General features: G+C 38.2%; 1 protein-coding gene across 4 annotated transcripts in view; it reads right to left on the bottom strand.

The window, feature by feature from the left end:
• Window positions 1-27,781, bottom strand: part of LOC124777261 (organic cation transporter protein-like) — a 320,726-nt gene that overhangs the window by 59,361 nt on the left and 233,584 nt on the right. For all 4 annotated transcript variants that reach the window (XM_047252588.1, XM_047252589.1, XM_047252590.1 and 1 more), the window contains 2 exons: window positions 15,531-15,659; window positions 3,631-3,800 (listed from right to left, as the gene is read on the bottom strand). In XM_047252588.1, coding sequence (XP_047108544.1) covers window positions 3,631-3,800; window positions 15,531-15,659 — 299 coding nt within the window. The remainder of the gene's footprint in view (window positions 1-3,630; window positions 3,801-15,530; window positions 15,660-27,781) is intronic.

Genomic DNA, 27,781 nt, shown 5'->3' with positions numbered 1-27,781 from the left:
AACCTTGTTTCATGATTCTTAAACCAAGTGTTAGCTATGATTAAGTTATGCTCTGTGCAAAATTCTACCAGATGGCTTCCTCTGTCATTTCTCTCCCCCAATCCATATTCACCCACTATGTTTCCTTCTCTCCCTTTTCCTACTCTCGAATTCCAGTCACCCATGACTATTAAAATTTCATCTCCCTTCACTACCTGAATAATTTCTTTTATCTCATCATACATTTCATCAATTTCTTCATCATCTGCAGAGCTAGTTGCATATAAACTTGTACTACTGTGGTAGGCATGGGCTTCATGTCTATCTTGGCCATAATAATGTGTTCACTATGCTGTTTGTAGTAGCTTACCCGCATTCCTATTTTCCTATTCATTGTTAAACCTACTCCTTCGTTACCCCTATTTGATTTTGTATTTATAACCCTGTATTCACCTGACCAGAAGTCTTGTTCCTCCTGCCACCGAACTTCACTAATTCCCAATATATCTAACTTTAACCTATCCATTTCCCTTTTTAAATTTTCTAACCTACCTGCCCGATTAAGCGATCTGACATTCCACGCTCCGATCCATAGAACGCCAGTTTTCTTTCTCCTGATAACGACATCCTCTTGAGTAGTTCCCGCCCGAAGATCCGAATGGGGGACTATTTTACCTCCGGAATATTTTACCCAAGAGAGTGCCATCATCATTTAATCATACAGTAAAGCTGCATGCCCTCGGGAAAAATTACGGCCATAGTTTCCCCTTGCTTTCAGCCATTCGCAGTACCAGCATGGCAAGGCCGTTTTGGTTATTGTTACAAGGCCAGATCAGTCAATCATCCGGACTGTTGCCCTTGCAACTACTGAAAAGGCTGCTGCCCCTCTTCAGGAACCACACGTTTGTCTGGCCTCTCAACAGATACCCCTCCATTGTGGTTGCACCTACGGTACAGCTATCTGTATCGCTGAGGCACACAAGCCTCCCCACCAACGGCAAGGTCCATGGTTCATGGGGGGGGGGGGGGGGGGGGGAGGGGGGGGGGGGAATTTTCACTAGGAGTTTAATTTCATTGACTGACACTATCCTTTGTTGTAACAGTGGGAGAGCAAATGTCAGGTACAAATTAATGTTAATTTCACAGTGCAGCACATTTTTAATTAAGTTAGTGAACTTGTCCGTCAATGTGATGGCAATTTTCCAGTACAGTGCAACTACATTTTATGCATCTTCTAATTCTCTGGAACACTCTAAAACAACTTTTCAGGAGTTTTTATTCATGTATTTGTAAAATACGGTACTGCAAATATTTGTAACACATTTTCCAAAATGTGACTTCCAAAACAAGACATCACAGTAAATTAGCATTGTGACAGGAAAAACAGCGAGCTAGCCAGTGACATCACAGGTATCACATGACTCGAATCAACCATTTTAGTGGGCTTTCAAATAATTTTGATTTCATTTGCATTTTTATAAAAGTATACTGAAATTCAAGAAGACAAAAGCATATTATGAGCATAAAATGACGTAATTAATCATTCAAGATTATTTCCAGAAAACAGTCAAATACCCTATTCCATACTTCTCCACAGTGTCTCATGGAATGAAGGCATTTGAGACTTTTGAAGCGCATGCACACGCATGCTCATGAAGTCTTCTGTTGAAACCAGACAGAAATATTGGTTCCCTGTTATATACTTGTAGGACTGGATGCTTTTTGTCATTTGTGCTACAGTGCCTAATAGAATAAACACTCTGATGAAGATCCTGGATCACTGGAATGAGTCTAATTGATTTGAAAACCATCAGAACTCTAAACAAATATTAAGTACTAAACAGATTCCACAATACCTCCAGTATTTTCAAGCATTTAATGGATAAAAGGGCTGAAGATAATGGAAACAGTACAGAAGTTAGATGCTTATTGCAACAGGTGGAAAAACAAAAGACAGTAAGTTTGTAGAATATGAGAAAAAGATGATCAAGACAATATATATTGAAACACCTGAATGTATCATATAGGCTGATAGTCTGCTAATCAGTAGATTGTCGTACAGAAGAAAATGCACATACCAATAGCGCACTGCTAATTTCCATTAAAAATATCTAGAAAACAAAAGTTCATATACGATCATGTATATGTGATATTAACTTGAGTGAAACAAGGGATTGTTTGCTTGGATACATCCTGAGAAATCAAGGAAACATCAGTTTGGTAATGGAAAGTAGTTTGAGGGTAAAAATTGTAGTAGATGGAGAGCAAGTTTTGATTGCAGGTTCAAATGGATGTAGGTTGCAGTATTTATGCAGAGATGAAGAGGCTTGCACAAGGCAGACTACTGTGGAGAGCTGCATCAGATCAAGTGTTCAGACTGTAGATAACAACAACAACAACAACAACAACAACAACAACATATGTCATATTGAAGTAAATTGATAAGACCTGATGTGTACAGATTTTGTATTAGGAAAGTAAGGAATAAGATGATACTGTAGGAGATGTTCTATCTTTGTTACTCTAAGTTAACAGATAACATTTTAAGAGGCAGCAGGAGAACACACATAGGGAGGTATTAAAGTTTACAAGCTTCCAGAGCCAGTGGCTACTTCTTCTGGAAGAAGGTCTGAAGTGGAAGGAAGATGGATGAAGGAAAAGGACTGGTGAGGTTTAGGAAAAGGAATAAAATTCCGAAAACTCACCCAGAACCCTGGGTCAGGGGAGACCTACCAGATGGGATGAGAAGGAAAGTTCTCATCCCGTCCAGTAAGTCTCCCCTGATCCGCGGTCCTGGGTGACTTTTCAGAACTCTACCCCTTTCCCCCAAACCTTACCAGTCCTTTGCCTTCACCCCTCTCCCTTCTCTTTGAGCCCTTCTTCAAGAACATGGAGCCACTGGCTCCAAAAGTTTGCAAACTGTAATACTTATATGTGTGTGTTATGCTGCTCCTGCTTGGTGACTAGATTTTTTACCTATCCAATTATATTTTGTTGTAAAAAATTGATTATTTTTATTGACATAGATAACATTTTAAGTTAACCTACAAACGTGTAATACTACTATGTAATGGAGCCTGTTACATAAATAAATGCTGCTTGTACTACAATGAAGGTCTCCCTCCTTACTAAAATTGTGAGTGGCCTCAGACTATCTGCCACTGCTATATATGTGGACCACTACAACTGCTAAGAGTGAATTACATCCTACGGCATTGTTGCCCTGTACTAAACATTAAATTCCATTCCAGTTCTGGTCACATTCTTTTAATGGTGTATTAAAACTTCTATTCATCTTTACTGACTGCTTCATTGCCTAATGGCTAAAGAATACATTAGCACCATTCCCATTCTTATTGTTTCATAGTACTGCTTCCAGCACATATTACATAAAAATGCATCTGGTGCATTCACATCCCATTACCACCCCTGATTTCAAAATTATCCTTACAATTTTCACATATGGCTGAGTTTGGCAACTATTTATTTTTGATTTTAAATCTTGCGGGCACAAAGATTGTTATCGTTCAGTTAATTTTTTTACTGAAAATCTGGCTCATACTATTTGCTTATGGAAATGGACTCTTTATTTTCTTTTTTACTTTTATACATAAATTTACACTTAAAACACCTTCAGATTAATATACATACCAGCTGTGGCTATATTAAGAAACAACTCTGGGCCTAAATTTTTTGTGTTCAATAAACCTCCATAGTATGTTACAACAGTGAAGGCCCATGCAGCATGAAGACCAATGTACTTAACCTTCTGTGTTGATTCCTTATGCAGAGACTGGTGTTGAGCCTTAATTTTCCCCACTCTGAAATGTAGAAAACAGAGTATTCAATTTAATAGATGATTGCAATATCTGAATCCTTTTGATTTAAATAAAATATGTTAAATTCACCATGATAATGGTGTAATAATGTGGAATGTGTACGACACATACAAACACGTAAGAATAACAGTGTTGTTCGTGTTTGTATGTTGCAGTAAAATAATCTGAGTTTTGGTGTATCATGATATTATATGTAGTGCGAACATAGTTTATCTTAAGACTTTTGTATCAGAAAAGATACGAAACTTGGCGGTGAAGTGTAATTTATAATCTACACAAGTATGGTTTAAGAAACATAAAGTAAGACAGTTTTATTAAATTTAATTGGGGCCTTTAACACAACTGGATCATTCAGTTCATGAAATAATTTGTGAAAAATGGTTTATGATGTTATATGGTTCTGGTTCTTAAGGGTTGTGGGTAATTTTCAGTATTAATGGCAGAGTTAAACAGAATAACTTAGCGAGGTTAACAAATACTGAGAATGTGTTAGATGATGATCAGTTTGGCTTTAGAAAGGTAAAGGCACCGGAGAGGCATTTCACACATTGCAGTTGATAGTGGATGCAAGACTAAAGAAAAATCAAGACACATTCATAGGATTTGTCAACCTAGAAAAAGTGTTCAACAAGGTAAAATGGTGCGAGGTGTTCAAAATTCTGCGAAAAATAGGGGTAAGTTATAGGGAGAGGCATGTAATATACATATGTACAAGAATCAAGAGGGACTAATAAGAGTGGACAACCAAGAACAAAACGCTTGGATTGAAAAGGGTGTAAGACAGGGATGCAGTCTTTCACCCCTACTGTTCAATCTGTTCATCAAAGAAGCACTAATGGAAATAAAAGAAATGTTCAATGAGTACAGAATATGGAATGAGAGTAAATCGAAGAAAGATGAAAGTAATGAGAAGTAGCAGTAATGAGAACAGCGAGAAACTTGACATCAGGTTTGATGGTCACGAAGTAGATGAAGTTAAGGAATTCTGCCACCTGTTGCAGAAAAATAACCAATGACGGACACAGCAAGGAGGATATCAAAAGCAGTCTAGAAATGGCAAGAAGAGCATCCCTGGCCAAGAGAAGTCTACTAGTTTTAAACATAGGCTTTAATTTGAGGATGGAATTTCTGAGAATATACATTTGGAGCACAACATTGTATGGTGGTGAAACATGGACTGTGGGAAAACCAGAACAGAAGAGAACCTAAGCATTTGAGATGTGGTGCTACAGACAAATGTTGAAGATTAGGTGGACTGATAAGGTAAGGAATGAGGAGGTTCTCTGCAGAATCAGAGAGGAAAGGAATATTTGGAAGAAAATGACAAGGAGAAGAGACAAGATGATAGGACATGTGTTAAGACATCAGGGACTGACTTCCATGGTACTGGAGGAAGCGGTATAGGGCAAAAACTGTAAAGGAAGCCATAAATTGGCATACATCCAGCACATAATTGAGGACATAGGTTGCAAGTGCTGTTCTGAGATGAAGAGGTTGGCACAGGAGAGAAATTTGAGGCAGGCTGCATCAAACCAGTCAGAAGACTGATGACTCAAAAAAACTAACTCTGAACTTTTTAAACAGAAACCTGCTTTTCAACCACCTGCAGTCCACCTGCTGTACCTCTTTTTGCTCATATTATTATTTCCTTATAAGTGATGTACGAATAGGAACCATGGCAGATTCTACCTTCACATGTTTTTAAAATTTAAATGTTGCACTCTGTCTCTAGAATGCTCCAATCATCACTGTTCCTTTGAAATAACTTTCCTGTATACCATTCAATCTCTTTAAATAGGATAAAACACAAACAGCTCTCAAATATAGATTTTGTTTGTTTCTCTTTTTGATGTTTTTAATTTCGCCATTTGTGGATTTTTTGATAGCCTTGATGCTAGTGAGATGCTTGTAATTATAGAAAACATAATTATCTTGGTGTTTCTTATTAAGTGATTTTAGCAGTATATCAATGTGTGCCAAGGCAAATCAGTGACAAAGAATTGTGCTGCCAGTAGTCTATGTATCCAGAAAAAATATGATAATTAAAATTCCCTTTGCTATGTCATACATTTATTTCCTGCTGTTTGGATAAAATACAGGTTTGTAACAGAAAGATGTACCTCCTTGATGCTATAATACATCAGTGGGGAATTATAGTTTATGCAGACAAAATATCTCATTAGATAACAGAAAAATAATTTAATTTAGCTCACTTAAAATGCCAAAGTGACATTTTCTAGATAATATACATTATGGAAGTGAAACTGTAATGGATGCAGTGGTCTCTTTCTGCAATGCAGACAAAAGTTTTTCTATAGGCAGTCCGTGCAAGTATTTATGAAATACTTTTTTTTCATTTTGGTGAGATATAGCTATGTATCAAAGTTGTATATACATTTTGACTTACTAATAATAAGAACAACTGGTGTTCTTGAAACAGATATTAATAATTTCACTTCTGATTGTGAGTTGAAACCTTAAAAGTATTGCCTGCTATCAGTTATTTCTTTTTGAGTAACTAACTGCTTCTGTCTGAAGCTGTTGACTTTCTGCATTTTTTTTCATTCACCATTCACAGTGAACAAAACTAAGTTTAGTTTGTGGTTGTTACTTTCAAATGCAGATTTTTTTTAAATTAACAGTGTAACAAATATTCCTGTTTGGATTGATTTTTGTATCGTTGTTGATCTCACATTTTATCAGGTTCTGTAAATCTCCGCTTTACTGCTTGATTTATTATTTTGCTGTGACTACTACAGTCCTCAGCCTTTATTATTTTTCAGTTTATTCATTCTTTCAGTCCCCATATTCCATGGATCCTGTCATGAAGAAGAACTTCCATGAACATAGAACGAGTCAAGGTGTACATTAACAAAAAGACATGGAAATCTCAGAAACTTAATCTATATACCGTATTAAAGGAAATTATTGTTATACTGATAATTCTATCAATGCTTATAAGAACTAAATTTTATTGAGTAAACTAAAAAGAAAGGTCCTTCGAAAAAAATTAAAATCGCTCAAAAGAGGAAAGGCCGCTGGACCTGATGGGATACCAGTTCGATTTTACACAGAGTACGCGAAGGAACTTGCCCCACTTCTTGCACCGGTGTACCGTAGGTCTCTAGAAGTGCGTAGCGTTCCAAAGGATTGGAAAAGGGCACAGGTCATCCCCGTTTTCAAGAAGGAACGTCGAACAGATGTGCAGAACTATAGACCTATATCTCTAACGTCGATCAGTTGTAGAATTTTGGAACACGTATTATGTTCGAGTATAATGACTTTTCTGGAGACTAAAAATCTACTCTGTAGGAATCAGCATGGGTTTCAAAAAAGACAGTCGTGTGAAACCCAGCTCGCGCTATTCGTCCACGAGACTCAGAGGGCCATAGACACGGGTTCACAGGTAGATGCCGTGTTACTTGATTTCCGCAAGGCGTTCGATACAGTTCCCCCCAGTCATTTAATGAACAAAGTAAGACCATATGGACTATCAGACCAATTGTGTGATTGGACTGAGGAGTTCCTAGACAACAGAACACAGCATGTCATTCTCAATGGAGAGAAGTCTTCCGAAGTAAGAGTGATTTCAGGTGTGCCGCAGGGGAGTGTCATAGGACCGTTGCTATTCACAATATACATAAATGACTTGGTGGATGACATCAGAAGTTCACTGAGGCTTTTTGCAGATGATGCTGTGGTGTATCGAGAGGTTGTAACAATGGAAAATTATACTGAAATGCAGGAGGATCTGCAGCGAATTGACGCATGGTGCAGGGAATGGCAATTGAATCTCAATGCAGACAAGTGTATTGGGCTGCGAATACATAGAAAGAAAGATCCTTTATCATTTAGCTACAATATAGCAGGTCAGCAACTGGAAGCAGTTAATTCCATAAATTATCTGGAAGTACGCATTAGGAGTGATTTAAAATGGAATGATCATATAAAGTTGATCGTCGGTAAAGCAGATGCCAGACTGAGATTCATTGGAAGAATCCTAAGGAAATGCAATCCGAAACCAAAGGAAGTAGGTTACAGTACGCTTGTTCGCCCACTGCTTGAATACTGCTCAGCAGTGTGGGATCCGTACCAGATAGGGTTGATAGAAGAGATAGAGAAGACCCAACTGAGAGCAGCGCGCTTCATTACAGGATCATTTAGTAATCGCGAAAGCGTTACGGAAATGATAGATAAACTCCAGTGGAAGACTCTGCAGGAGAGACGCTCAGTAGCTTGGTATGGGCTTTTGTTAAAGTTTCGAGAACATACCTTCACCGAAGAGTCAAGCAGTATATTGCTCCCTCCTACATATATCTCGCGAAGAGACCATGAGGATAAAATCAGAGAGATTAGAGCCCACACACAAGCATACCGACAATCCTTCTTTCCACGAACAATACGAGACCGGAATAGAAGGGAGAACCGATAGAGGTACTCAGGGTACCCTCCGCCACACACCATCAGGTGGCTTGCGGAGTATGGATGTAGATATAGATGCAGAGGAAAGCTACCAACATCTCAGCTGCAGCCAATTCTATAGCTGCTATTTGCCAGCTCTTGGTAGCTTCCTATTACTTGATTACAATGGTATTTTTCAATTTATATAATAAGTAAATGGTGGTAGGTAGGAAATATTAATTTACATCTAAGGGGGGAAAAAAACAACCAACATTGTTTCACATCATTACAATTAATCGAACATATGATTAATGGGATATGGAACTATATAACTAACAGGGGAAATTAATCATTTGTATAGTAAAAAAAAAAAAAAAGTGGATTGAAGCATTTGTATTAAATTTTGCTATAAGAATGGAATAAAGTGTAACAAAGTTTTTAAATTGTTGAAAATTGATTTTGGTGAGTCTAGTATGAGTAAAATAAGATTTTATGAGTGGTATAAGTGTGTCAGAGAAGGCCATGAAGATGACAAGCATCCTGGGCTCTCCACGAGAATATCATCAACTGATGAAATCATGGAATGAAGGAAATAATTATGAATAATCAGCAAATCACGATCAGGAATTTGAGGATGGCATATCAGTTAGCTGATGCCATGACATTTTTTCAGATATTTTAGATATGAAATGGGTGACAACTAACTCTGCTCCAAAATTGTGACAAATGCTATTTGCTCAGGAGTCACTGGATTAAGTCAACGATGATGAGGAACTATTGAGATATGCCACAATAGACACAGAAACATGTGTTTATGGATATGACATCGAAACTGAGGCTCAACAATCCCAGTGGAAAAAAAAAAAAAAAAAAAAAAAAAAAATTCATGGCTTTTGCACCAAGATAATGCACCTGTTTGAACTTTATTGCTTGTTCATGAATTTTTGGTCAAAAACAATACTAAAACAATGCCCGAGCACCCACATTTGCCAGACCTGGGCCCATGTGACTTTTTTCTGTTTGAAAAAACTAAGAAAACTTTCAAGGCCCAGCACTTTACAAGTGCAGAGGAGATTAAAAACACATCACTGAGAGGGGTGAAGGCTACCTCAAAGACAGTAATCAGAAAGTTGTTTAAGTAGACTTAGTACTGAACCTTGTATGGACCTTCCCTTCTAAGTTAAGTTTCATTCCCAAGCTGAGTATTATATGCTGTTTTCTGTTATAAGCTTCACCCATATGAGATGGATGCCACCACCTCCATAACATTTTAGTTTCTGAAGTACAATTCCATGGCCCACACAATCAGAGTCATTGTCTGAGTCACAGAATATACCAACAGGGTAGTTTTTACTTTTACGCTCAGCCAGTACTTATTTATGAGAGCATATATGGCTTTCTCATTAAAGAATCCTTTATAAAAGGCTGTGGCATTTAGCAAGTTATACCCGGAAGTGCAAAACAGATTTCCATTGTAAGCTAGTTTGTCAAAAAGATTTGGGAATACTGAAGTCAGTGAAATGTCTCTGTGTTTGAGATGATTTGTTTATCTTTATAAACTGGTATTCCTATTGCATATTCAACCATGTATGTCACAAAATATGCTGCAAGTAAATATTTCTTCTTAGTAACTGGCAGACATTCATTTGTACTTTGTAACATAGTTTTGAAAACAATCTGAGTTAATAAATTTCAAAACAAGAAAATAAATTTTTGTATCTGGAAAGAAATGACTTTCTCATACACAGCAGTTTGGTGGTGGTTTGCCATATAATGAAAAACAGTGATGTCTGTTAGTGAAGAAGAATAAACATCAGGTAAAATGATCCAAATTTTTTTGAAAAAAAGAGCACAAAGTGAAAAAGCATATAAAATAGAGCAGTCCAGCCTCTTCTTAGTTTTAGATTGAACAAGACACACGCTAAAGATCAGTATATCACCAGAAAGTCCCATTTTACTGGCTTATGAAAAGTTTGGAGAGTATCCTGGTTCCCATGAGAGTAACCTTCATCTATTTGTACATCAAATACTTAAACGTCATGTAATTACTGGTCTGGTAAAGTATGAAACTGAATAAGCTGCAGAGGAAATACATCAGATGTTTGTTTTAAAGTCAGGTGTAGATTGAGAAAGTGTTCAACAGATGAATCATGTTCATAGAGAATGTTGATGACAGAAGCAAACTGTGAGGTGGTAGTTGGATTTCAGATGGTTCTTTCATCCCCAAGGACCTTGACAAAGAGCAAGTTCTGCAACACAGCAGCCATAATCTAAGCACTGCCTCATTACACACACAAATTCAGTACTTCATCTAGTACCAGTAATTTAGAACTTTTCAGATGAAAAATTGCTCTATAACATGTTAGGTACCAGCCTCCAACTTGGGCTTAAATTGTAGTAATGTCTCCCTTCAGACTATCTCCTAATGACATCAACTGATACTCTCATTTCCTAAATGCTTCATCTCCACTATTCCATTGTTCCTTCCTTTTTCAGTTCTACTTCCCTTTTGTGCCTCTTCTATGCTTCTGTTTATGGTTTGGCTTACTATCTCACTTATAACTCAAACTTTCCAAACTTATGTGTTGCTAGCATTTTATTATTATTTTTCGTCTCATCCTTTCATACTATATCTTCTGTGGATCAAGAGTGAGCTGATTTTTCTGGTTAATAGATGTTAATAGATGAGTAGCCTCTTTTCTTCTAACTCTTTCCTCCCTTCTGCTGGACGAAGGAACCACTGTTTTTGAAAGCTTGTTATTTTCTGAAAATTACTGTTTTTCTGTCTTTTCTGCTACCAGTTAAGCACAAGTTGTATGTCTGTATTTAACTGTGAGTAATATATAACATTGTTATCACTCCCTGCTTTGCAAAACTGGTATAAATTTATTCTTGTACATGGTACTTATACATAGCACTGCACCATGAACCACAGACATTGCCAAGGTTGGGTGGCTTGCTTACCTCACCAATACACACAGCTGCAGTTAGAGGCAACCACAATGGAGTACTATTTATTTAGAGGGCATAAAAACCTGTGGTTCCTGAAGAGCGACAACAGCCTTTTTAGCAGTTTCAGAGGCGGACTGATCTGGCCTTACAATATCAGCAAAAATGGTATTGCTTTGCTGGTATTGCAAACTGCGGAAAGTGGTTCCCAGGGACATGTAGCTCTACTGTATGGATAAATGATGATGTCATCCTCCTGGGTAAAATATTCTAGAGGTAAAATAGTCCCCCATTTGGGTGCTGATGATCGCACTGTTGAGTGCCCCATAAACCAAACAACATCATCAGTCCCACATTTGGATCTCCAGGCAGGCACTACTCAGGAGGATATCCATCAGGAAAAACCAAACTGGCATTCTGCAGATTAGAGCACGGAATGTTAAGCCCCTTAATCAGGTATGTAGGTTAGAAAATTTAAAAAGGGAAATCGACAGATTGATGTTAAATATAGCTGTCATTACTGAAGTCCAGTGACAAGATGAACAGGACTTCTGGTCAGGTGACTACAGGGCTATACACACGAAATCAAATAGAGGTAATGCAATAGTAGGTTTAATAACGTATAAAAAAAATAGGAGTCAGTGTAAGCTACTATGAGCAGCATGGTGGATGCATTATCATAACCAAGGCAGACACAAAGCTGACACACACCAGTAGTACAAGTTTATATGCTACCTAGATCTGCATACATTGAAGAGACTGAAAGAATGTATGATGTGATACAAGAAATTATTCAGATAGTTATGGAAGACAAAAATTTAATTGTGATGGGTTGCTGTAATTTGTAGCAGGAAATGAAGGTAAAATAGTAGGAGAATATGGACCAGGAAAAGGAATGAAAGAGGAAGTGAAAAGGAATGAAAGAGGAAGTCAATTGGTAAAATTTTTCACAGAGTATATTTTAATCATTTCTGACACTTGGTGAAAGAATCATGAAAGAACGTTTGTACTGGGACACCATGTTCTAACATTAGCTTTCTTTAATAGAAATAATTGATACCAGGAATATTTTTGAATCTTGTATAGGTGAACATTATCTCAGCTGTATAACTAAAAGAATTTCATATGATTTTGTATACAATGTATTATATTTCATGCTAAAATGTACAAAAGGAAATTAATTTGTTACAATCAATATGTACTAACTCTGTATGTACAGCTAAAATTATTCTTCTTTTAGAAATATTTGAAATTTCTAAATATCTGGCACCCTTAAAATGCCTATTATTAATTACAATCTGACTCTAATTATTAAATTTGTTTCTGGATTCATTTATAAAATAATGATGTAACTTGGTGAAGATTCTTCTTTTGTCAAGAGAGTTTGAAAATTCTTTTGTTTTGTTAACTCTTTGGAATACTATTAGTACTGCAGAATGTAGTAGTAGTGGGCATGCCTCTGATGGAATCGGGCGTGTTTTTATGTTTGGCGATAACAATGTAAATTTCTGTTTTATGGAAGTGGAGATTGTAAAGTCAGTCTAATGTAGAAGAATGAGACATAATAAAAAAAAAAACAGGTGCAATCAGAAATCATGCAACAGTCTTACTTAAAGTTTATCTTGTCATCTGGAACCCACAAAGTTAAAAAAAAACTTCAGCCTGAAGAATGTACCCCTGGATATGACAAACAGCAACCAACAATGAGAAAATGAAGATAAGTAAAGTTATTTGTACATCTTTCACCTCTCGGTTCTTGTGAAACAAATCAATTTTTATGAAGAGACTAAAAAACTTACTGGTGATGTGTGGGAGGATAAGATTAAAGGTATTTGTGGAAGAGACCTGAAGACTCTGGAAGGTTTCATATTTGTTATATAATGATATTCTGGAACTGGATTTTAAGCTACAAGACATTTCCAGTGGCAGATGGACATAATCTATTTGTTATAAACTGTAGATTAAAATGGAAGATTTTGTGAAAGGCAGGAAATGAAGTAGATGGGACCTGAAGAAGGTGAAAGAACCAGAGGTTATTTAGTGTTTCAAAGGGAACATTATGCAATAATTGATTGAAACAGGGGAAAGGAATACAGTGAAGACGAATGTATAACTTCAAGAGATGAAATAGTGAAGGCAGCAGAGAATCACATGAAAAGAGAAAATCTAAAGATACAGCAAATAAAGCAGGCAAAATAGAATACAAATGTCTAAAAAATGAGATTGGCAGAAAGTGCAAAACGGTCATAAGGAAAGGATAGAGGACAAATGAAAGTCTATAGAAGCATGTATAAAGCGAAGCTGTGGTTGAAACAGTAGTGAAACAGTTTTATTCAATCTGTACACTGAGCAAGCAGTAAAGGAAGCCACAGAAGAATTGGAGAAGGAATCAAAGTTAAGGAAAAGAAGTAAAAACTTCAAGGCTTGCTGATGTCACACACAGCAAAAGGGTTGTAAGTGCAATTAAATGGATAAATAGGACGATATAAGATGGCATTAACAAAAACAAAAGACAAGTAATGGCATGCAGTCGAATTAAATCAAGTGATGTTGAGGGGTTTTGAAAAGAAAATGAGGCACTAAAAGTAGCTGATGAGTTTTTATGTCTGGGCAGTAAAATAACTGATAATGGCCAAAGTAGAAAGGATATAAAATGTAGACTGACAGTGGCAAGAAAGGCATTTCTGAAGAAGGGTATTTGTTAATGTCAAATATAAGTATTTGTGTTAGGAACTCTTTCCTGAAGGCATATGTGTGGTGTGTAACCTTGTATAGAACTGAAATGTGAACAATAAGCAGTTCAACCATTTGAAATGTGGTGCTACAGAAGAATGCTGAAGATTAGATGGGTGGATGGCATAGCTAATGAGGAGGTACTGATAGAATTGGAGAGAAAAAAACTTTTTGCGTAACTTGACTGAAAGAAGGGAGTGGTTTATAGGACAAATTCGGATATATCAAGCAAGTATCAGTTAATATTTAAAGAAAGTGGAAGGAGGGTAAAAATTGACAGCAAACACGTTCCGGTGAATGTGGGTTGCAGTAGTTATCTGGAGGTGATGATACTTGCAAAGGATAAAGTAGCATGTAGAGTTGCATCAAACCAGTTTTTGGACTGAAGACCTCAAAAACAACAACATGGTACTTCAGTGTTAGTAAAGGATAAGGTAAAGTCTGCAGTGCAAGCCTTCTTCACGGTTATTGGCTTGACTGCAGGTGGAATACAGACTTTCTGCACTGTGGCACTAGGAGGGGGAGGGTAGAGAGCCCATCACCTCAGCTAACTTTTACCCCCAAGGATGATCCCAGGTACAATACTACAAAAATAATTTGGAAATAGCATTTCAGTTTCTAAAAAGGTGACTTGCATATACATAAATCTTTAGATGTGAATAATAAATTTAATGAAGAGTTTTTCTGTACTTTTGATAATCATATTCCTTAATCGTAGAGGGAGACCAAGAGATGAATACACTAAGCAGATTCAGAAGGATATAGGCTGCAGTAGGTACTGGGAGATGGAGAAGCTTGCACAGGATAGAGTAGCATGGAGAGCTGCATCAAACCAGTCTCAAGACTGAAGACCTCAACAACAACATTCCTTAATCCAATCCATTTTTAGATCTATGTACAACTCTTATTTGTTCTGTGTTTTGGTCGCATTTCTTAACTTCTGAGGGATAAAATTCAAACAACATGATCAGTAACTCTTTAAGTGAATACTAAATAACACAGACAGATTAAGAGATTATACACTTTACTGATCTTGAGCCAGTCTATTTTCAACCAGCCTGCAATAATAAATGGGAATGTTTTTTGTTATGAAAACACTGAAATGTGACAAAAATTTCTTCCACCATAAAGATTTGAACCAGCACCACTGCATAGCTATAGAGGCAATTAATTATGAGAAAATTTCTTTGTATAGGTTACATACATGCCCAATACACAGAACTGTTAATTTTCTGGCACAGATCTCTGTATCTTATAGTCATCCTATGGTAATGGAGAAACAAAAATTCACGAGTAAAATCGTAATTATTGGAACATGAAAATAAGCAAAAGTGAAGAAAGGCAACCACTCATTTACTCATGTGTATTTAACGTAACATAGTGTCTGGAAACACATAGCAGCACAGAGAAATTACTAGCATTTTGCCTACTGCTTTCCACACGCACATACACACACACATAAAGATTGTGGTGTTCCTGAGCAAGTTACCTTTGCTAATTATTTTAAAAAAATATGGTTTCCTTGCTGGAATTTCCATTATCATGTTGTTATAGCACAAAATATTTTGTTTTGTAGAATAGTAGTGATTAATCTATCACTTAGAGTTGGCACTTGTTATGACATCTTACCTTCCTCCTAAATTTGCATGTATTTCATTAGTAGTTTTATCTGTTTTCAGACCATCATCTTCAAATGGTATTTGTTTCTTCTTCCTTAGTTTCTTCTTAGGCTTCCATTCAGGACTTTCTGGAATGTATCTGAAATTGGAAGCCAAATTACATTACATCTAAAACAGATGTATTTTCAATATTACCAAATTAAAAAAGCTAAAGCTGTCATAACCTTTAACATTGGTTTGAACACTACATTGCTTTAATAGATGTGATAGTTCTGGAGATGGTATGCCTTGGGTTCCTCTGACCACTGAACTGGCTTACCCAACCAGTTATAGGAGACCATACAGTTTAATATGTACTCTGGGGCATGCTGAAACTCCACATTTTTCATGTCAACAATCACTGATGAAGATAAAGCTAGTGATAAGTGATAAAAATACTTGAACAGACTGGGAAATGAAAGAGAAAGTGTAGGGAGGGCGACTAGCTAAGCAATGGTAAACTACTCCTATGTATTGCCTTAACTGTAAGTACTCTGGGACTATTCCTGACATTTGAATATATTTTGTAATGTAAACACACACACACACACACACACACACACACACACACACACACACACACACACACACAAATACACAGTACTTAATGTCATACTAGCTTAGTGCCTGCTGCTTCAATTGTGTAGACTCTACAGTCTGCAAAGATTTTTATGTTGTTCACAAACTGCAAAACCTTCTAAACTTTTCACAGTTATCAAGGCCATTGAAGCATGTTCCTTCCTGAATCTGCTTCTAAACTCAACATGATTCTGGTAGCCCGAGTCAGAGGACTTCGTTAACCCTGCCATTTGAGGTCTTGTGGTGATATTTCCATAAAAACTTTCATTCCTTAATACAGTTTTCTTTAGAAGTCAAATATCAATTTTCATAGATTTAGCTTTAAACATGTTTTTATATAACAATATAATTTCACAAATATCTTCATCCTCTATTCCATCCCCTTAGGGATGGAATTTCAAAAGTTCCTTATTAAACAACATCAACAGTATAAGATCAACACCCTCTCCAAATACCAAGTTTCTATCCTTAGCAGTTTGGGCTGGATACTGATGAGTCAGTCAGTCAGGACATCACCTGTTATAAACAGTGTTTCTACTCTGTAGGTGAGCTTCTGCAGGAAAGCTATCAATTACACTAAAATGTAGCAAATGTATGATGAAGCTATCAATTACACAAAATTTGATAGTAGTACAGATTAAATGCAATCTGTTCTATAATTAATACAATGTATTTGTTTTTCTAAAACATGTGATGTACTTTAATGTCTGTACCAGTTACTAATGTGCAACAAAATTCATAACAGAAATCATGAGTGAGTGTTTCTTATTCATGTGTTGTGTTTTCCCTATGACCTAATGATTACAACTGATACAAGTATAATTTACTGGTTTACAAAAATGCTTTGCCTCTGTCTCACTGGTATTAACTATCAAGTTCAAGAAATTTGTCAGTTATATAATTCATTCTTGTGTTCAATAAAATGTTAAGGTGTATTTTTCTTCTTGTTTTAGCTATGAATAACACAGCTTCGTTAGTTACTTACCTAGATCAGAATCACAAAGCGATTGATAGCCAACCATGGAGGGGGATGACATTCATTGTTTGCTGTTAATATGGTCATAAAATGGCTATGGCAGCAACAGCTGTGTAGTTCCACACTGGATCCATCCACATTTTCTTGTTAACAGACAGTACTGAGTTTGCTTTGTGGAGTCATGAAAGCCTTATCATATTTCTGTACATTTTTATTGCCAGCATCATAGATTCATCACCTCATCATATTGCATATTGTACAGCATCCCACCTCTGCCATGGTCTGCACGAAACACAAGCCTTTTGTTCTTCTCCAGTCTTCCCACCATCCCTCTGTCACTAGTCTGACCCAATCTTCCCTGTTCTTCCAATTGCTTTCTTCCACTTTTAGCCACTTGATCCATGATTTTCTCCTTACTCTCTGGCACCCATCTATGATATGTGCACCTTCCTAGGCATCCTTATCTCATTCATTCTCTTCACATGCCTATCTTGGTATAACTTTTTCTTCTTGTCTAGTGGGGTTTACTCATGTGTTGTCTCCCTAACACTTCAATTTTTCATCATATCATTTTTCTGAAAAACTTCATTTCATTGAAAATTTTACTTTTTTACCTTTTCTTCATGACCCAAGTTTCTGCAGCAATCAACAGAGCTGGTATATATTACGTTTAGTACATTACCTGCACACTTTTTGGGTGGCTTCTCTGTTCTATACAATTCCTCTCTCATTTATCATAATTTTATTAGATTTTATTGTTTGTTCATTTACCTCCCAAAATACAATCCCTAGTTCAAGTTGTGATGTATGGGTGATGGCAAGTAATGTTGGACTGCCATAGTGGCAGAGTACACTGGAGACCTTTGCCGTGTGACTGCTATGGTAGCAGTGAACGACCTACAGGAAACTCTGGAAAGAGCTGGCACATAAGGGCTGTTGTGAAGCACTCATAAGCACAGTAACCCTGTCACCAGTGGTGGAGGCAGCACCTTGTGACGAGTGATTTAAGCATGATTGCAGTGGGTAATCGCTCTTCCTGTTATGAACTGACTACGTGTAGCAAAGCAGTGACTTTGTGGCCAATGGTATGCTTGGATGGTAGCTTCAAAACGATAGTCAGTGCTGGTCTGAAGTGCCGATTTTTGTTGTTTGGCCAATAAAAATTGTTCTATGGGAAACTCATTCCGAAGAAATCTGTGTTGTTTGTGATGGCAGTTCATTTTTTTTTACCTGTCAGAAAGTTCCAGTCATTGCACATGGGGCTGCCTGTGGGTTACATCCTGTTGCTTCCTGAACAACAGTTATGTTGTGGAAACACCCACTTGCTTGCAGTCTCTGTTATTTGGGATGATGTTGATTTATACACTAATACTCTGAATTTACAGTTAGCATTCACTTTTCATTTTAATGGATGGTATGTTGTTATATGACCTTATCATCTGTGTTGCTTGCCATCCTGGCTACCAAATTTTGTCAGAGCACAGTAGAATCTTTGAGGTAGTTGTGTAAGGTTTTTTATTAAATTGTTATCTAGTGATGTCTGTAATTGATATTGTGGTATTAGTGGAGGCATGTGGCAAAGTCTTGTCACATTTTTACATATAGAGACTGAAGCACTGTATCAAGGCTGGGAATCGAACCTGGGTCTCCTGCTTACTAGGCAGGTGCGTTAGCCAATAAGCAACCTTGGCACAGTGGTTCACACAGCTGCACAGATTACCCTGGCATGCCTACCTCCTTGATCCAAATTTTCAGTGCCACCTCAGTCTACTTTGCACTCCCCATTACACATTAAAAGAATTGTCGAGGCTCTCCATCTTCCAGGATAGCACCTCAGCATCGAATGTAAATGATGCATGCAGCCTGAAACCCAGGTGCGAATATTTATACAAATGAAATGACAATTTCAGAGACTTTTTTGGTCTCATACAGGTATGATTTTATGTATACAGACTGAAGCAGTGATTGAAAATTTGTACCAAGGCTGGGAGTAGAATCTGAGTCTCCTGTTTACTATGCATGTTGCTTGGTGGCCTCATTCAAAATTATAAACCTCATGTGAATTAAGTCACTACTGTGATGTGATATCCAAATTTTATTTAAGGTTGTACCTTGTGAGTATGAGTTGTTCTTTCAATCTCAACTTGTTCTATGTATATTTTGGTAATTTTTAACATCGTTCATCTGTGTCAAGTGTGTTATAGGAAGGGGGGTTTGTAATCCTGTCTGTTTATTTTTCGTATCCATGGACCCTGGAATTGGGGCCAGTGTACCTTAAATAAGTGTGAGGCATGTTCAGAAAGCAAGTGTACCAGATTTTTATATATTTTTTTTTAGAAAAAGTCTATTTGAAAAAATTACAAGGTATTTTTCCACATATTTTCCATCCAGTAAAGTGTGTGTGGTGAGCCATGGCACAAGCATCTTCATCCCCCCCTCAAACAGCTCCTTCCTCCACTTCAGAACCTCTTTCTGCACCTGCTCATCAGTTGAAACTTTAATACCACTCATGTGTGTGCTTTCCGGGCGATGAAAAGATGATAATCTCAAGATGCCAGTCAGGGGAATGTGAGAGTTGGGGGGTTGGTTCAAAACATCACAAACAAATGAGTCCAAGTGTTACTTGATGGCTCAGGTTGTGTGGCAAAAGCCACTGTTGTGCAATAAGCACATTCCTCTCATTAGCATTCACCTCCTTTTGTTTTGAATACTCCTTTTGAGTTCTGCACAGAAAATCCTCACCTTCCAGTTCACACTAATCAAGAACTTGCAGGTGCTACTGATCTGATTTTTTTTTTTTTTTTTGTGCTGCTCTCTTATCTGTTTTGGGATCCATCTTGCACACAGTTTCTGGAAGCCCAGCATTTCTGTGAGTATCTCATATAGTAGAGTCCTGGAAAGTTGTGGAAATATCACAGAAACTTCATCCACTGTCAATCAGTGATTTCCTGAATATTTTCCTTGCGTTTTTGCACCAACTCATTAGTCAAAATGAAAGGTCTTCCACTCTCCTGTTGGTCATGAACATTTGTTCTGCCACCTAAACACACTTGTTCTGTTCATAACACCTTCTTCATAAACTGTTTTGATAAGCAAGAAAATTCAGTGGGTGTTATTCCTTCCATGAGTAAGAAGCAGATCACAGCACATGACTCACGCATCGTGCTGGAATTTCTTATCGACATATTTCATGCACCTGGACACTAGAACCGAGTTTACATATAGTTTTCCTGTGATGCTTGCTCTGACCCCCCCCCCCCCCCCCCCCCCAGTGCTTCCAATCCTCAAAAAAAAACCCACAGCCCTTTATGGTCACAGTATACTCACTCTCTAAACAAGCTATGCTCTGCCTCTGCTGAAACAGGCTGTCACTTACAATTGGATAAAGCTTAATGCTGTTTCTAAGCTGTACTAATGGGGCTACATTAAGAAACTTGCATGGCTGGGCTAATGTATATAAATATATTTGCCGGCAATTGCTCAAATTTATTGTACCAATACTTGCTTTTTTTAAGTTGCAATAGAAAATATTGTTGGTAGTGATGCTTAATACTAATGTCATTATTTTGGTAGTATTAAAAGTTCTGAGGTTTGCTTTCATAAAATCATAAGAGTAAATTGTGCTCTGTTTTAGATATTAGTAAGTTCTGTCACCAATTGCCTTCTGGTAAAGTCTCATTCTGGTCGTAGGTCCTGTTCTTATCTGGTGTGTTTTAAGCTTTTTTCAGAGTTTGTCTTGTGTGAATTTTTTTTCTTGTTTAAATAAAATGATATGTTTAAATTTCGATACCTGTAGGTTGGCCCAGTACTTTACCTCTCTAAACCGGCTCCATACCACTTTCAGCTGTAGCAGACCATGGTAGTAATTCAGTGGCAGGGTTCTGATACTGTCTAATGGTGGGGTTAAAAATTTAAGATTTTTTTTACAGTCTGCTATCTTAGATATTTTTGTTACAAGTGTTCTAAAGAATAAGGGTGGCTCATCCATCAGTGACCAGTTCTCAGCATATCTCACTAAAGATCAACTGAAAGATGAGCTTGCCATCTGCAGGGAAAAGGCGGATGGCAGCATGGCCAAGTTGGTGCTGCAGTTGCACAGGGCACTACGTTATGGGCTTGTTGTCACCTCAAGCACCGTAGATGAGGTATGTGGTGCTTGCTCTATTTGTGACATTCTTCTGGATAGTATACAAGCCAATCTCTACATCTACATCTACATTTATACTCCACAAGCCACCCAACGGTGTGTGGTGGCGGAGGGCACTTTACGTGCTACTGTCATTACCTCCCTTTCCTGTTCCAGCCGAGTATGGTTCGCGGGTAGAACGACTGCCGGAAAGCCTCCGTGCGCACTCGAATCTCTCTAATTTTACATTCGTGATCTCCTCAGGAGGTTTAAGTAGGGGGGAGCAATATATTCGATACCACATCCAGAAACGCAACCGCTCAAAACCTGGACAGCAAGCTACACCGCGATGCAGAGCGCCTCTCTTGGAGAGTCTGCCCCTAAGTTTGCTAAACATCTCCGTAATGCTATCATGCTTACCAAATAACCCTGTGACAAAACATACCACTCTTTTTTGATCTTCTCTATCTCCTCTGTCAACCTGACCTGGTACGGATCCCACACTGATGAGCAATACTCTAGTATAGGGCAAAAGAGTGTTTTGTAAGCCACCTCCTTTGTTGATGGACTACATTTACTAAGGAGTCTCCCAATGAATCTCAACCTGGCACCCGCCTTACCAACAATTAATTTTATATGATCATTCCACTTCAAATCATTCCGCACACATACTCCCAGATATTTTACAGAAGTAACTGCTACCAGTGTTTGTTCCACTATCATATAATCATACAACAAAGGATCGTTCTTTCTATGTATTCACAATACATTACATTTGTCTATGTTAAGGGTCAGGTGCCACTCCCTGCACCAAGTGCCTATCCGCTGCAGATCTTCCTGCATTTTGCTGCAATTTGCTGCAATTTTCTAATGCTGCAACTTTTCTGTATACTACAGCATCATCTGCAAAAAGCCGCATGGAACATCCGACACTATCTACTAGGTCATTTATATATATTGTGAAAAGCAATGGTCCCATACCACTCCCCTGTGGCACACCAGAGGTTACTTTAACGTCTCCATTGAGAACAACGTGCCGTGTTCTGTTTGCTAAAAACTCTTCAATCCAGCCACACAGCTGGTCTGATATTCTGTAGGCTCTTACTTTGTTTGTCAGGTGACAGTGCGGAACTGTATCGAACGCCTTCCGAAAGTCAAGGAAAATGGCATCTACCTGGGAGCCTGTATCTAATATTTTCTGGTTTTCATGAACAAATAAAGTGAGTTGGGTCTCACATGATCGCTGTTTCCGGAATCCAAGTTGATTCCTACAGAGTAGATTCTGGGTTTCCAGAAGTGACATGATACGCGAGCAAAAACATGTTCTAAAATTCTACAACAGATCGATGTCAGAGATATAGGTCAATAGTTTTGTGCATCTGTTCGATGACCCTTCTTGAAGACTGGGACTATCTGGGCTCTTTTCCTATCGTTTGGAACCTTCCATTCCTCTAGAGACTTGCGGTACACGGCTGTTAGAAGGGGGCAAGTTCTTTCGCATACTCTGTGTAGTATCGAATTGGTATCCTGTCAGGTCCAGTGGACTTTCCTCTGTTGAGTGATTTCAGTTGCTTTTCTATTCCTTGGACACTTATTTTGATGTCAGCCATTTTTTTGTTTGTGCGAGGATTTAGAGAAGGAACTGCAGTGCGGTCTTCCTCTGTGAAACAGCTTTGGAAAAAGGTGTTTAGTATTTCAGCTTTACGTGTGTCATCCTGTGTTTCAATGCCATCATCATCTCAGAGTGTCTGTACATGCTGTTTTGAGCCACTTACTGATTTAACGTAAGACTAGTACTTCCTACGATTTTCTGTCAAGTCGGTACATAGAATTTTACTTTCAAATTCACTGAACACTTCACGCATAGCCCTCCTTACGCTAACTTTGACATTGTTTAGCTTCTGTTTGTCTGAGAGGTTTTGGCTGCATTTAAACTTGCAGTGAAGCTCTCTTTGCTTTCACAGTAGTTTCCTAACTTTGTTGTTGAACCATGGTCGGTTTTTCCTATCCCTCACAGTTTTACTTGGTACGTACCTGTCTGAAACACATTTTACGATTGCCTTGAACTTTTTAGATAAACACTCAACATTGTCAGTGTCTGAAGAGAAATTTTCGTTTTGATCTGTTAGGTAGTCTGAAATCTGCCTTCTATTACTCTGATCCCTGTTCTGCGCTTATAGAGTCGAAAAGTTAGGTTCTGTTTGTTATCAGTAGGTTCAAGGTGTTATCTCCACGAGTCAGTTCTCTGTTTAATTGCTCGAGGTAATTTTTGGATAGTGCACTCAGTATAATGTCACTCGATACTCTGTCCCTACCACCCGTCCTAAACATCTGAGTGTCCCAGTCTATATCAGGTAAATTGAAATCTCCACCTAAGACTATAACAAGCTCATGAAATTTATGTGAAATGTATTCCAGGTTTTCTCTCAGTTGTTCTGCCACTGTCAGGAGCTCGGTAAAAGGAGCCCATTATTAACCTAGCTCGGTTGTTGAGTGTAACCTCCACCCATAATAATTCACAGGAACTATCCTATTTCACTACAGGATAAACTACTACTAACAGCGACAAAGATGCCGCCACCGGTTGCATGCAATCTATCCTTTCTAAACACCATCTGTGCCTTTGTAAACATTTCGGCAGAATTTATCTCTGGCTTCAGCCAGCTTTCTGTACCTATAACGATTTCAGGTTCGGTGCTTTCTATCAGCACTTGAAGTTCCAGTACTTTACCAACGCAGCTTCGACAGTTTACAATTACAATACTGATTGCTGCTTGGTCCTCGCATACCCTGACTTTGCCCCACACCCTTTGAGGCTGTTGCCCTTTCTGTACTGGCCCGAGGCCATCTAACCTAAAAAGCCACCCAGTCCACGCCACACAACCCCTGCTACCCATGTAGCCGCCTGCTGTGTGTGGTGGACTCCTGACCTATCCAGAAGAACCCCAAACCCCACCACCCTATGGCGCAAGTCGAGGAATCTGCAGCCCACGTGGTCGTAGAACCGTCTCAGCCTCTGATTCAGACTCTCCACACGGCTCTGTACCAAAGGTCCGCAGTCAATCCTGTCGACGATGCTGCAGATGGTGAGCTCTGCTTTCAGCCTGCTAGCGAGACTGGCAGTCTTCACCAAATCAGATAGCCGCCGGAAGCCAGAGAGGATTTCCTCCGATCCATAGTGACACACATCATTGGTGCTGACATGAGCGACCACCTGCAGATGGGTACACCCTGTACCCTTCATGGCATCCAGAAGGACCCTTTCCACATCTGGAATGACTCCCCCCGGTATGCACATGGAGTGCACATTGGTTTCCTTCCCCTCTCTTGCTGCCATATCCCTAAGGGGCCCCATTAAGCGCCTGATGTTGGAGCTCCCAAGTACCAGTAAGCCCACCCTCTTTGACCACCCAGATCTTGCAGACTGAGGGGCAACCTCTCGAACAGGACAAGCAGCCATGTCCACCCGAAGATCAGTATCAGCCGGAGACAGAGCCTGAAACCGGTTCATTAGACAAACTGGAGAGGCCTTCCGTTCAGCCCTCCGGAATGTCTTTCGCCCCCTGCCACACCTCGAGACGACCTCCCACTCTACCACAGGTGAGGGGTCAGCCTCAATGTGGGCAGTATCCCGGGCAGCCACAGCCGTAGTCCGATCAGGGGATGCGTGGGACAAGCTGGCCGTCCCCGACAGTTATTGTAGAGTAGTACCCCTATTCGCGCACAAGTACTGCGATGCAGGTACAGTTAAATCGTATCATTAACCATTTTGAAGACCTCAGCATCATTATCTCTGATCCTAAATAGAAATTAGTAATTTAACCTTTACGTGATAAAGTAATTAAGCTGCAACTGATGGAAGTTTGCTGAACAGGCAGATTAATACGGTTAGAGAAAGGGATTCTGATCCTAGGGAATGTGGTGATTCAAAAGCAGTTGGTACAAGAGAAGAAGATAGGTTGCATACTTGGAATTTGTTTAATAAACTGCCAATTCCTATTCTGCCTGTAATTCATAGATTTCTAGATTGACTATTGACACTGATGAGCAAATTTTTGATTTGTTATGATGAATGGTCCAATTGCAGAATCAGGCTACCCACAGTTTTAGCTCTCACACTTTTTTTATTGTATTTTTTTGATGCAAGTGAAATAAATCATGCTAATTATTTATGTACTTCATAGGTACACATTACTCAAAATACAAACATAATAGAAGGTTTAGTTTTTTCCTGTAAGTTCTTTACACTATTATGTTTCAAGCCGACTATTGAAAAGATGGTGCTATCATAAATTGTGGTATAAAAAATTTTAAGTATGATTATCAAAAATTTTGGAAATGAATTTAGGTTTTTGCTCAAAAAAGAATTTTATTTTCAAAGTTAAATCGTAAGTGTAGTCTACTTTTTAGTTAAGCATGTTTTAAGACAGTAAACAAAATTTCAGCTCTCTGTCTTTAATAGTTTTTAGCCAAAGTGTACCAGAACACGAAATAATTTAACTTTTTTGAAATTCAAGTTAAAGTTAAAACTTGCTTTCTCTATTAAACTTGCATGGCACTAATGCACCCCTGGTCCATATTCATCTTGTTTCCTGTGTTGTTCTTCCTCCCTTCTCTTTTTCACTCTTCTCCTCCTTATTCTTGCTTCTTTAGTGGCTTCCACCACTGATTTTTCTGCTTTGAAGAGTCTCCTTCAGTCAATGGCTATTAGAGCTTTAGAGATCTTTGCATATTTGTCCACCAGGAACTCCTATCAGTTCCATAACATTAAGCCTTCACACTGCACCATCACTGAAACATAGAACAGCATCTAGCACACCTATTTTCAAAGTCTTTAGTCCTACTAGGACAGTTTTTGTTATCTGTTCCCACATGCAATTGTTGAAACTTTCATTTGGATTTTGAGACCTACCATGTAAACATTTCTCTAATAATCTTGTGTTACTAAGATCCCTATATATAGGTTTTATAACTTCCATTATAGCAAATGGCAAACATGTTTATGGTTGTAGATCTCACCTTGAGTAACAGACCTCTGGTAGCCACGCCATCACTCACTGCCAGGTGGGCAGTTTACATGAAATAGGTTGTCATCTGTGGAGGATTTATACAAGAAGGTAGGCCATACCGCCTTTTTCATTCCCTCTAGGTCATTTTTATTTTGCCTCATGGCTTGTCCATAATAATACTGCAATCTGTCTGTTTCTTCGTCTGTAAGCCAATGACGTCCATGAATACACTTACCATCAGCTAATTTCTTTCCCTTCAAATTCCTCTTCATGTTCCTCAGCCTTGTACCTATACTTTTCTGGACACGTCGAACATATTCCATTTTATCAATTTTTGTGTCAGAATAAGGTTTAGATTCATAAACTGTTTGGTACCTTTTTGAGTCTCCATCTCCTAGGTAAGATGTATACGTCACACCATATTTTTCCACTGACCTGTGAAATATCTTCACAACACCTACAGATTCCATCCCTCCACTATAACCACTAAAATTAATCAAACATGTATGATTTTCAGTTCCACTAGTACAGCCATGACAATACTTGGTAATGACTTTACCACTTTCCAAGGACACAGCTGTCACTACACCATTTAGGGAACTATGGCCTTTTCATTGCCATGATGCATCGAGGGCTGCAGACATACATGTATTGCTGTCATTCATGTCTACACTTTCCTGAACAGCATTTTTCATACTATCATTTGATACTTCTTCTAAAGTCTGTAGAATAATTTTATTGTACCTGTCAAACCTTGTAATGGGAGGTAAGTCCATAACAGCACAGAAAATTTGTGCACTTATGTAGCCTTTGCCTATACACCTCATAGCATAAGCAAGATAAATATGTGTGTTATACACTCTCTGTTCAATCATGCCACAGGTATAAACACATTTGCTTGAATCACAAAAATTACAAACAATTCTTAATTTTGATGCACAACCTTTTCTAGCATGTATCTCCTCAACTACCTTCACACCACTATTGCCACATTCCTTACACTGAAAAGCTTTATTTATTAGTTCAGATAGAGCAGAGAGTTGAACAATAACACAACCTGAATTGATAGTTGCCATCTCTATATTATCAGCATTAATACTGTCAAGTCAATTGAACAAATATTTCAGTTTTAGCTTCAAAGCACTTGGAGTAGTTGCGGCTTGATTCAAGTGTTGTAACACATTGTATTCAGAATTAGTACAGTTGATTTATTTGGTGAACCGATTTCCATAAAATTTATGTTGTTTAACACTGAATTTCATAATTCTTTCCATTGTTTTCAAGTGGAATAAGAAACTCACACACACAATAAGAAACTCATGCACACAATTACTTCACTGTACACAAAATATTCACACCAAAATAAGAGCAAACAATGACTAAACTCTCTCTATAAATAAAAGATAAGTAAATGTAAAGCTCTCAGAGGTAAGCCAACTTAAGGGACTAATTAATCAAAAGAACTCAAAAAACCAGAGAGCTCTCCCAAGCTGATCTGCCCTTTGTGTGCACTGCTGTATGCCATGAATATG

Source organism: Schistocerca piceifrons, chromosome 2, assembly GCF_021461385.2.
Source record: "Schistocerca piceifrons isolate TAMUIC-IGC-003096 chromosome 2, iqSchPice1.1, whole genome shotgun sequence".
NCBI lineage: Eukaryota > Metazoa > Arthropoda > Insecta > Orthoptera > Acrididae > Schistocerca > Schistocerca piceifrons.
Note: the sequence above shows the minus strand (reverse complement) of the source record. Positions and strands in the feature narration are given on the sequence as shown.